Source organism: Entelurus aequoreus, linkage group LG13 (assembly GCF_033978785.1).
Source record: "Entelurus aequoreus isolate RoL-2023_Sb linkage group LG13, RoL_Eaeq_v1.1, whole genome shotgun sequence".
In the NCBI taxonomy this organism is placed as follows: Eukaryota; Metazoa; Chordata; class Actinopteri; order Syngnathiformes; family Syngnathidae; genus Entelurus; species Entelurus aequoreus.
In genome coordinates, this window is record NC_084743.1 from 67412139 (window position 1) to 67424670 (window position 12532).

The 12532-nt window shown below is 37.1% G+C and overlaps 1 protein-coding gene across 3 annotated transcripts in view; it reads right to left on the bottom strand.

Moving 5' to 3' along the window:
• The window catches only part of hip1 (huntingtin interacting protein 1), a 122401-nt gene extending 109879 nt beyond the window's left edge, over positions 1-12522 (bottom strand). Inside the window, exons 1-2 of one of the 3 annotated variants that reach the window (XM_062068256.1) lie at positions 12156-12521; positions 5553-5678 (exon numbers count right to left, since the gene is read on the bottom strand). In XM_062068256.1, coding sequence (XP_061924240.1) covers positions 5553-5678; positions 12156-12203 — 174 coding nt within the window. In that variant the 5' untranslated portion in view covers positions 12204-12521. Of the gene's footprint in view, positions 1-5552; positions 5679-12155 lie in introns of all 3 variants that reach the window. The other 2 variants (XM_062068257.1, XM_062068258.1) reach the window with 2 other exon arrangements.
• Positions 12523-12532: the final 10 nt, after the last annotated feature.

A 12532-nucleotide genomic window follows, 5' to 3' on the forward strand; every position in this document is an offset into this window, starting at 1 on the left:
ACGCAAGCTTGATTATGTTACAATAGCATGTATAAATATGCATGAAAATACTCCTACAGACATCACACATGGGGCGGCTTAGTTAACTATGAATAGTTTTAGTAATATTGGAAAACTTACAAGCGTTGCTTGGAGTGAGGAATGAAGAATACTTTCGAGCATACACGCTATGGACGGGTTGTACTTCCGGTACAAAGGACAAACATTCAGAACTCGCAGCACCTGCGGTAAGCGAACTCGTCCAAAAGACAGCGCCATAGCACAAACAATAACAATTTCAGTGTCTGTCGGTGTTGAAAACTATTTGTCGAATACAAAACACTATGGTTGTTAGCGAAGAAAACCCCATCAATTAGCCACACAGTTTCATAACCCGCAGGGCTCAACATGTAGAAAAAATAGCGACAGTCAGAAAAATACGATAATTGGAGTACCGTACTCTATGGTGCCCATAAAGCCCTCTAAAAAACATCCAAAAACCACCAAAAATACTCCATTTACATTTCGTGACCTGAATATTAACCAAGTAAGAGCGATATTGTTATTATAAGCGCTAACGCAGACAAACTACTTTTAGTGGCGCCGTGATCACAGAGCGCTAACGAGTTTACGCAGTTAGACATTATGAGCTGATTAACTGCTGCATCACCTCTGTTGTGAAAGGTAATTCTAGAATCTAGATTATAAATCATGCTGCTCACCTGTATAGTAGAAGGTTGTAGCCATATACCGAGAAATTGTTAAACTTTGATATCCAACTTACACCTGGAGATGACGAGACAGACACAAAAAATACTTGTTTCCTGATACCTTTTTTTTTTCTTTAACAGTAAGGCTACATTCACAGTGCAGGGTCGGATGTCCAATTCAAATTTTCGGGGGGCAAATCCGATCTTTTTAGTGGCCGTTCGTTCACGTGACCAAAAAAATATGATTTCTAATGTGACTGCAATCTGACCCGCATGCGGACATGACGTCATGACGTCGCACGCACTGCAATGTTACGGAAGTAAACATGGCTTCCATGGTGGCAGTACAGGCGCATTTGCGGCAATTTCAAGGATTTTGTGCAATCAAGAGTACAAATTTTCTGAACCGAATTATTGCGCGTCGAAGATTAAGAAGGAATAGGACAAGTATTTTGTTTCTTGCAGTTTTAAGGGATATTTTACGTTAATGTCTGCTTGAAAAGCATGTCTGTGAGCGAGCAGTTGGAGACCAGACCTAAAACCTAAAACATTTTATTTTTACCTGTTTTCTGCTCTGTTGTCAACTATTTATTTTGTAACCGTCTATTTTGGCGAATAATTATGACGCTTATTACTTTTTGATGACGTTCTGGTCATATGAATGCGACCTGAGCGCGGGAGCATTCACATTGAGGACGCATTGCATTTACATTCCATTTATTTCCACATACGAAAAAGGCTTGGGTCAAATATGAAAAATTCGGAATTGCACTGTTCATACGGACATTAGAAAATCCAATACTCAGGTCGCATGTGGGCAAAAAAAATCGGAATTGACCAGCAGTGTGAACAAGGCCTATGTCATTGTTTTATTGTGTCCATAGTTTGTATTTCTTGTTTAGCATTTAGCAATACTGCTACATGATGCTTAATCTGTTGAGCGCACAACTTCCAAAGCTTGTAGCTTAACCTCCTTATATTCAGGCTCAAAAAGATAAGGTTCTGGATCAAAATGTGTCCCAAAGTAGACTTTGATTGCTCTCATGAAGTCTGTCATGATTAGTAGTGTTGTTGTTGTTGTTGTTGTTGTTGAAGGGAAACACAAACATCTTGATGCGTCTGTCAACAATTTTTAAATATATTTTTTAAACGAGTAAAATACGTAAATATTACAAGTTATTATTAACGTGCCAGTTATTTCATTACAAATATACTTACAGCATGCACCATAAATTCAGGACTATAAGCCGCTACTTTTTTCCTATGCTTTGACTCCTGCGGCTTATATAACGGTGTGGATAGTTTATGGATTTTTCTTCGCTGACGGACGGTTATAAAGTAAATAGTTTAAAAAGAATAACAAGCAAACACACTGGATAGGTCTATTATTGTTTGTGCTATGGCGCCATCTTTTAGACGAGTTCGCTTACTGCAGGTAATGCAGTGGCTGCATTGCCCTTCTGTTTTAGAGGGTTGTTTTGTTTTTTGTTTTTTTTTAAACCTACCGGAAGTACAGTTGCTGTTCAGTCTTCTAGCCGTCCATAGCGTTCTACTTGTATGGATTCTTTATTTATCACTCCAAGTAATGTTCGTCAATTTTACAGTATAGCTGAAACAATTATACTTACCAAACTGTCCCATGTGTGATATTTGTTGGAGTTTGGGTATGCATATTTGTACGTGCTATGGTAATGTAATGAAGATAGCATTGTTAGCATCAGTGACTATGCTAACACGTTTACGAGTGTCTTGGTTAGTATTATTAACTTACAATGGCATTCTTTTTGTATTGTTTCAGTTTTGTAAGTTCACCAAAATGGTTTAGCTAATTGGAGGGCTAGCTTAGGTCCATGAGTTTTGTTTAATCAGCCGTTTTACAGACACCGTTTGGAAATTAAGGTATGTAAATAAACATTTAAAAAAATGCTTCTGCGTAAACAATTCATTTCACGAAGTATCTACCTACGGCTTATAGTCCGGTGCAGCTAATAAATGGAAATATATTATTTTCTTCTAAAATTTAGTGGGTGCGCTAAAGGTGGAATAGAGCAACTTGCATTTGCTCTATTGTTAGCTGACTTTTACAAGTTAGAATGCACACAAAGGAAAAACATGTGTTCTTGACTCACATAAGGATTGTGAATGATGGGCAAAATTCCAAAAAAGTGCAGTTGCCCTTTAATGGCAGGCAAGGCAAAGATCTTAAAAACACAATAAAAAGGAGGTGAAACCAACAGATTTAGGCGGCTTTAGAACAAAACAGATCAGATGAGATTATCTCATGCCAAGTCAAAAGCAGGTTTATTGATTTCTGCACTGTCTGCCATAGCTCAACAGTCAAAAACCAACAAGGACGCCAACACCAGGGATAGCCACAAACAGCATAATTAATGATTAAGAACAGCCATAAAACACCGATCAATGTACGGTCGTAAAAGGCTGTTTCTTTATTTTTTAAATACAAACTTGCGGAGGACGTGACGTGAGAGCCTGAGAGTGACCTATGTGACCATGCATGGCTTGGAACACATAAAGCCACGCATGCGTCATTCCCACATTGTAATCCACGCTGCTGCTGTCTTGCATTGCAGAACGTGTGTGTGCGTGCGTGTGTGCGCGCGGAGTAGGGTCGGTGGCGGCGGGGTCAACCGCATGAAAATGGACCACATGCAGGCTTGGTCATGTAGCTGCTGTTCACATTCACTTAGTAATGTCTATAATTGGAGCAGCACTATCACAGCAGTTTGGCCGCCTTGGTTCATTTGACCTACTTAACCCCCCCTTCCCGTGCCTGGGTCTGTGGGACAGGGTAAGAGGGGTGGGGGGGGTTCACCGGGATCCACAGCACAACAGTAACCTGGCATGCTCATCAGAAGTGAACTCCATCACAACAACATGTCAGATCGTCATTTGTTTGTCCTTTTGATAATGCAGGAGTGACTTGGCATGGAGTCTAGATAATAACGAAACCGATACCGATCATTTTTTATATTACATTTTAAAGCATTTATCGGCCGATAATATTGGCAGCCCGATATTATCGGACATCCCTAATAATTTTGCATAAAAAATGAATTATTTTACATATAAAAGCAATGATTTTACGAGAAAATATTGCGATATTACAGAAACAGAAAGAATATGTGAAATTGTTCCCAATTTTATAAGAAAAAAGTCGACAAGTTGTGAGAAAAAGATTGATTTTGTTAAAAATATATATATATTTTTTTTTTGTAATTGGTTTTTAATGTTCATTATTTACTTCAAGTTATTACAGTATGTCTCTATATACATATTTATTTTGTATTGTATGTGATTAATTTTGGCCAAAGAGGGCGAATTTCTTACACACACACTTGTTTTTACATATGTTGGCCAGAGGGGGAGCACTTCAAATTTTTCCACACACTTGTTATTTCATATGTTGACAGTCAATTTTTTGGTACCACCCTAATTTTGATAAGAGTTCACCACCAGAGGTGCACATGAGACATTCTCTATTAGATGCAATGGTTTTCCTTATTGGGACCATGATTTCGGTCCTAACTTGTTCACCGGTCCTCATATGGAAGGTACTTTTCCTTGTTGATGTCCCAAGAAGGACAGATATACAAGAACACACACACACACACACACACATTCTTGTATTTGTTATCTTCTTGAGACCTCCGAAAAATGCCGAAAGATTTCTATTTACAACATTAATAATATATACATACTTTGCAAATATAAAAAAGCTTGTTGTGAAAAACTAGTTGGAATTTCACGAGAAAAAGGTCACAATTTCACAAGTAAAAGCATTTTTATAATAAAAGTCGTAATTTTACTCAACGCAAGTCAAAATTTTACAAGAAAAACTGAACATTTGTGCAATATTATGATAAAAGTTGGAATTTTACTCAACAGTCGCCATTTTACAAGAAAAGCTTCAAATGTTGGCAATTTCATGAAAAGAGTCGTAATTTTACTCGACAAAAGTCACAACTTCAAAATGTTGGCAATATTATAGAAAAAATCGGAATTTTACTCAAAAAATTTCACTATTTTACAAGCACAACAAAAAATTTGGTAATATTGTGATAAAAGTCAGAATTTTATATGACAAATGCCCCCATTTTGCATTAAAAAGTAATCATTTTACGAGAAAATATTGCAATATTACAGAAACAGAAAGAATATGTGAAATTGTTCCCAATTTTATAAGCAAAAAGTCGACAAATTGTGAGAAAAAAATTGATTTCAGTAAGAAAAAAAAAAAAAAAAGTTTGTTTTTTTTGTTTGTAATTGGTTTTTAATATTTATTTTGTATTGTATGTGATTAATTTTGGCCAAAGAGGGCTAATTTCTTACACACACTTGTTATTACATATGTTGGCCAGAGGGGGCGCACTTCAAATGTTTACACACACTTGTTATTTCATATGTTGACAGTCTAACTTGTTCACCGGTCCTCATGTGGAAGCTACTTTTCCTTGTTGATGTCTCAAGAATGATAGAAATACAAGAACACACACACACACACACACACACACACACACACACACACACACACACACACACACACAAACAAAGCTCTTGTCTTGTATCCAGCTGGTAGGCTAAACAGCACAATTATCTCAATTCAAAAGGCCACTGACCTACATCTCAACAGCCCTTTTGTTGTGACGATTCATTGGTATCTGCTGATCACACACATTGACAGTGAACGCACCACTGGCATGATTAGTAAGGAATGTGTCAAAAAAAGGGGGGGAATAAGCTTCATATATGTTTTCCCAGTCACTTAACACACGTGTGTTTACCCTGCGTGGTTGTCAGCCCCTTTGCCGATGAAGGAAATGTGTGCATCGGTTCGCTACACACCTGTCCTCTCTCAAAGTTTTCCTTCTCCAGCTCCAGGCTGTTGGCCCCTCCGGTGCGTCGAATCACTTTGGGGATGGCGTTGGGTACTTGCTGCATGGAGCTTTTCACGCGGTCCATCGTCTCGGGCTAGCCGTGAGGGGGGGGGGCGTCAGTTAAAAGACTATAGTGTTCTTTTAAAAGAAACATAAAGGCTGCATTACACCGCGTTGGATTCGCGGTCCCGTTCAGCGGACAATTTAGCCTCTGTAAATACCACCCCAGTCAATGACAGCAGCAGTAATCGGGGCAAAACCGTGGCATGCAACTTCCGTCTTTGTTTTTTCAAAATAAAATGTGCCAACCTCTACTAAGTTTATTTGAGTACTTCCAATAGCCGCTACGTCGTTAGCAAGCATGTAACATATAATATAAAGCAAGTCAGGATAACATACACAAATGACATCGTCCGTTTTCGTCGTTTAAACTTCATACATCTTTACTTGGTAAGGAAGAACTGTCAAATCGGAAGTACTTTACGTATCTAACAGCTAGCTACTTAGCAAATCCCACCACATGCTTATTTTATGTCGCCCGCGGCAACGCTTCTCACAACTCTTCGACGTTAAACCGTCGGGCATTTAGTAACATCTATAGTCAAAGCCAAGAAAGAGGTAACCATTGATTCAATCGATTTAATTTGTTTCCCCCTTAGAAACGGGCAGGAACTCCTCCCAGTTCTAGCAGCCACTGGCGAGACGAGGCCCTTCCCGCCCACACGAGATAGTCGATTTGTTTGATGTGCTCATCCTCTTCCTTTTAAATCACATCATCATTTATCATTTTGCAACCATTGCCCTTTTGCCTGGCAAGGGTTGAGCACCAATAATACCGAAGGAGATTCATTTGTTTGAAGCGACCGTTAAGTTTATTTTGAGCATGCGAAAGAACAGCACTTGCACATGAGTGAAAAGGAGTATGTAGAAGCAGAGCTTATTGCTAATAGTCTGTTCACATATGACCATTTTCTAATCTGATAGGTCTACTTAGTAATGGAAGAATGAATAAATGACTATAAACTGAAAAATATTATACATACAGTAGTTAGTACCTTGGTTTGATAACAACAGGGAACAAATTAAGCATATAGTAGTAAATAAAAACTAACAAATAGTGGATATATGAATGGGTACATTTTATATTTGAACTAATACAGTACCAATTCCAAGTATAGAGGAATCAATACCGGTATTCAACTGTACCAATTTTCAGTATTTGTGAGTGCGTTCATGAGGTACTAATTGTTTATTTGTTTAATGGTAAAATCACTTTTTAATTTAATTTTAACAGTGAGCTGATGATAATAACTGTTATCCAGTTGTTATATCTTGTTTTCTTATACTTCTGAGTCTCATTTGCAAGCATGAGATCATTTCTGTTCATCCTTGGTGTGTTGCCATAGTCAGGAAATAGTCTTTGCCATTAAGTTGAATAGGGTTGTGCGATAGACTAAGTCTGGGGTCCCCAAACTTTTTGACTGGGGGCCGCATTGGGTTAAAAAAAATTTGGCCGGGGGCCGGGCTGTATATACTCATATATATATATATATATATATATATATATATATATATATATATATATATATATATATATATATATATATATATATATATATATACATATATATATATATATATATAGTAGTGGGTAGAGCGGCCATGCCAGAAACCTGAGGGTTGCAGGTTCGCTCCCCGCCTCTTGACATCCAAATCGCTGCCGTTGTGTCCTTGGGCAGGACACTTCACCCTTGCCCCCGGTGCCGCTCACACTGGTGAATGAATGATGAATGAATGATAGGTGGTGGTCGGAGGGGCCGTAGGCGCAAATTGGCAGCCTCGCTTCCGTCAGTCTACCCTAGGGCAGCTGTGGGTACAAATGTAGCTTACCACCACCAGGTGTGAATGAATGATGGATTCCCACTTCTCTGTGAGCGCTTTGAGTATCTAACAATAGAAAAGCGCGATATAAAATCAAATCCACTATTATTATAATTATATATATATATATATATATATATATATATATATATATATATATATATATATATATATATATATATATATATATATATATATATATATATATATATATTCTGAGCGTGATGTTATCGATGGGAAAATGCATTTTTAGACAATATGATTTGCCTGAGGGGTTAGGAGACACCGAGAGTAACAAGCGGTAGAAAATGGATTAGAAAGGACAGATTTTAAAAAAAAAAAGTTTTTTAAATATATATATATATATACATATGTATATACATACAGTATATATATATACATTTTAATTTTATTTTTTATTTTAATTTTTTTAATCTGTCCTTTCTAATCCATTTTCTACCGCTTGTTACTCTCGGTGTCTCCTAACCCCTCAGGCAAATCATATTGTATTACACCCTTTAGCCGCAACCTTCTTTTGGCAGGTTTTGCAAATGGATGAGCCAATGTCTTAAATGACTCTTTAGTAATTTTTAGGTACTCTAAATGTTCCCACACCGCTGACTTCAGCTTTTTTTGGTGCGGGTAAAGTTTTTCTTTAGCCCTGCTGGCATTTTTAAGCTAACGTACAGTAGCTATAGCGTGTTTCTCAATAGGTGCTTTTAAGCACCGCTGGTGTAACATTGTTTTCCTTCCGTGCAGGTTGTGTTGAAAATAACTTGGAAAAATATGGTAATGTCCATTTGTAACGGGTGAGAAAGACTGAAGCACACGGTGTAGTGGAGCCTTTGCGATTAAATAACCGTTGCATTTTTAATTACGGTTCATAGTAAGAAAAAGAAAAAAGCAAATTTTTGCATTCATAATGTAAATTAGCACCAAGCTGGTTTGAAAAGTGGAACCCTATGTCAAGCGCTTTTTGTCAGGCTTGTTCAAATTCTTGGCACATAAAATTGCAACATTAGTATTGAAAATTGGTATCGTTTGATCGGTAGTCAGTAGTACGATTCAGTCGGTCGTTATAAAAGTATCTAATTGTAATATGAATGAAATTATATTATGAGTAAATACAAAATAGAATAGATCACACAGTTATAAACAATGTAAATAAAGAAAAAGTATGTGATAGTACCTTATCACATGATCATTAATTAATTTAGGATTATCATTGTTATTACATAAGACACTGTACATTATTATTTGTAATAAATTATATAATTCAGGATGTATTATATAAAAAGGGAGAATAATTTTCTCATTAATCTATGATATCTCAGTCTGCAAGGAACTTTAACTACATTAAAGACCACATACTGTATCTTTGTAAGGACTACATTTTTGTAAGGGGAACATGTTGTAAATGACCTGGAAGCTAAATCGGCATACAGTACCAGTATAAGCAATAAATAGTATTTCTCACGTTATTCAGAATAAAGAAGCCATGTTTACACACCGTGCTTCAAGGCTACCCTCAGCTGGTCAAACAGTGGAATTGAAAACAACACTGAAATCAAAACAGAATATTTGCAACCATACAAACAGTAAAGGTACATACACAAATCTGTTTTTTATTTAAAAAATATATACTATGTAATCTACATTACACCAAACGCCCCTACAATTCTCAATTTACGAGACGGCAGGTTTACAGGACATAAAGAAAGTATTCACAGCACTTTGTTATGTGACGGCCCTATTCCAATAATGAAATATAGTATATTTTTCCTCTAAATTCTAAACACAACACTCTATAATGACAACATGAAAAACATATTTGTAATATCACAGCCTTTGCTCTCTGTTGTGTGTAGAATTTTGAGATGAAACATTCATTTTATCCATTTTGGAATTAAGCTGTAAAATAACAAAATGTGGAAAAAGTACATGTACATAATATCATATAGTGCCAAATGATCTGTTGGTCTCGCTGGCATTTATTGATTAAGCTATAATGAGTCCATGCAGGTTTTATTTCATAAACTAACAACATGCCCCCATTTCCATGCAGTTAAACTTTTATTATTTTGTATGTATTTATTAGGAAGGCTACATAATTTGTGTCCAAAAAAAACTACACACTTTTCCAGTAAATGTAATCTATTTGATTTATATTTAGTTTGAACAACATTTTTTGTTACTCTTTTATGCAGGGTTGTCCATTGGGTACTACTGAGAACCTGATCAAATAATTTATTTTGTATCTGTATGTGTCAAGCAAGTTGTTGAATAACACCTTCCACAAATAAACTGCGGAATACACTACAATGGGTCTGGGTTAGTTTTTGCCTCATCCCTCACTCAAAGCATGAGTGAAGAATGTGTGAAGAGCACTACCAACCTGATAAGACCTGATACGTCTGCTCACAGGTTCTACCTGATGGTTGTTTGAGCACTCTGCAGCTAGCCCTGCATAGTCCCACACCTTAATGCGTCAATCACATGCAGGATTCTCACAGGAATGAGGCAAAAGTACAACTTTAACTACTGTACCTGAGTGCATCCAAAAAATGTTCATAGCGCTTTACTTTTTCCACATTTTGTTAGGTTACAAACTTACAGCCTTGTTCCAAAATGGAATAAATTAATTTTTGTCCCCAAAATTCTACAGACAATAATACCCCGTAATGACAATGTAAATGTTTTTTTTTTTAATGTATTAAGAAAAACAACATTAACTAAGTATTCACAACCTTTGCTCAATACATCGTTGATGCACCTTTACGGCCTCAAGTCTTTTTGAATACGATGACACACGCTTGGCACACCTATTTTTGGGCAGTTTCACCCATTCCTCTTTGCAGCACCTCTCAAGCTCCATCAGGTCGGATGAGAAGCATTGTTTTTTATTCCAGGATGTCTCTGTTTCTGCTGCATTGAAATTTCCGTCTATCCTGACTTGTCTACCAGTTCCTGCCGCTGAAAACCATCCCCACAGCATGATGCTGCCACCACCATGCTTCACTAGGGATGGTATTGGCCTGGTGATGCGTTTTCTCCAAACATGATGCCTGACATTCAAGCCAAAAAGTTCAATCTTCCTCTCATCAGACCAGAGAATTTTGTTTCTCATGGTCTGAGAGACTTTTAGATGCATTTTTGAAAACTTTCTACATCTGGCCACTCTACCATACAGGCCTTATTGGTGGATTTCTGCAGAGATGGTTGTCCTTCTTGAAGGTTCTTCTCTCTCCAAAGAGGAATGCTGTAGCTATGACAGAGTGACCATCGGATTCTTAGTTACCTCCCAGATGGGACTAAGATGAATGCAGCAATGTATAAAGACATCCTCGATAAAAACCAACGTTTACCATCCAACCTGATGGAGCTTGAGAGGTGCTGTAAAGAGGAATGGGCCACACTGCCCAAAGATAGGTGTGCCAAGCTTGTGGCATCGTATTCAGAAAGACTTGAGGCTGTAGTTACTGCTGAAGGTGCATCAGCAAAGTATTGCGCAAAGGCTGTGAATACTGACGCACATGTGATTTTTTAGTTTTATCATTTGAATACATTTGCAAAAAATGAAAAAAAACCCCAACCTTTTTCACATTTTTATCAAGGGATATGTGTAGAATTTTGAGGACAAAAATTATTTAATTATATTTTGGAATAAGGCTGTAACATAACAAAATGTGGAAAAAGTCAAGCGCAGTGAACACTTTCCAGATGCACCATACATATTCCCGGCAAACCCATGGGTTAATTACTTATATAATATGTATACTACTATATATTAATACCTATATATGTACAGTACGTCATATTTTCTGGTTAGCCAGTTGATTAGTTTAGGACAGACCTGGGCAAATTAAGGCCCGTTAAGCCGGACATTCCCAAATAATTGTTTTAAGTCTTTAAGATGGAAACTGTAGCCGCCATTATGATGTGCAGTGATGTTTTCAAATGACCGTAAGTCTTGAACTATACAAAGTATTTCAATGGTTGGAATCTGCGCGTTTGCATGATATACTAGTTACTATGGTAATCTAAGTCCCAGCAGCTCAGACGAGGCAACAAGCAGTGTGGGTGGGTGTTTCCAGAGCGGCCAGTGTCAGGGACAGACACGGAAGAAGAATTTTACAACAAAGTTCTAAAGCTTAGTGATATATCAGATAGTAGATGGTTTTTTTTACCCTTCGTGTTCATATTTCGCTGTGTTTGTTGCATTTTTGTTGCGTTTCGCTTGTTTGTAAAGAATGTCTATCGGGAGGGGGTGTGACGTTCATATGCCGTCAATATTCAGTGTTTTATCGTTCATACTTAATATTGTAAACCCCACATTCTTTATTTTCATGCACAAAAAAAAAAAAAAATTCCATTCCGTTTAAGGCGGTCTGTCATAACGTTTTTAGCATTCAATCAGACATTATTGTGAGGTTTTGTATTAGTGCTCCTTAAAATAGATACACAATTTTTTCTCTAAAGTTGGCCCTTCGAGTCAAAATAACTGCCCAGGCCTGGTTTAAGAGCTACAAACCGAAAATGGCCCCTGCGCCGCACTTTAGAAAACCCTGGGTGTTCAAGGCATAATACATCCCTTCATTTGATTAGCAGTTTCAATTCAAAACTTCATTTAAAATACAGTAGTTTTTCAAAATAATACAAAAATAGTGCATTTGTATATGACAGTACCTACCATGTTATCTCCGGTGTGCCTCATATAATGTTTCTTCCGGTGGTCCATTATTATACCCTTAAAAAAAGTCTGCTTTCAGTATATATAGGCTATTACTTTAATTCTATATTGATCCAAAATTGTTGACCAAAATAAACGCAGGCAGTTAAAATGACATCAATGCCACTTTCATCTCTTTGGAGAATAACTGATCAGTTAATACAAAAACAAAATATTACCACATCCACTTAAGAGTGGCAAGAGTATTTTTAACCTGACGAAACAATGTACTTAGACGAATTAAGTCAAATAAGTAGAAAGTTAATAATTGTTATTGCTCGCTTGCTACGGATGCAGAGCAGTACCAACGCCAGGGAGAAGAGTAGGCGTGCATTACG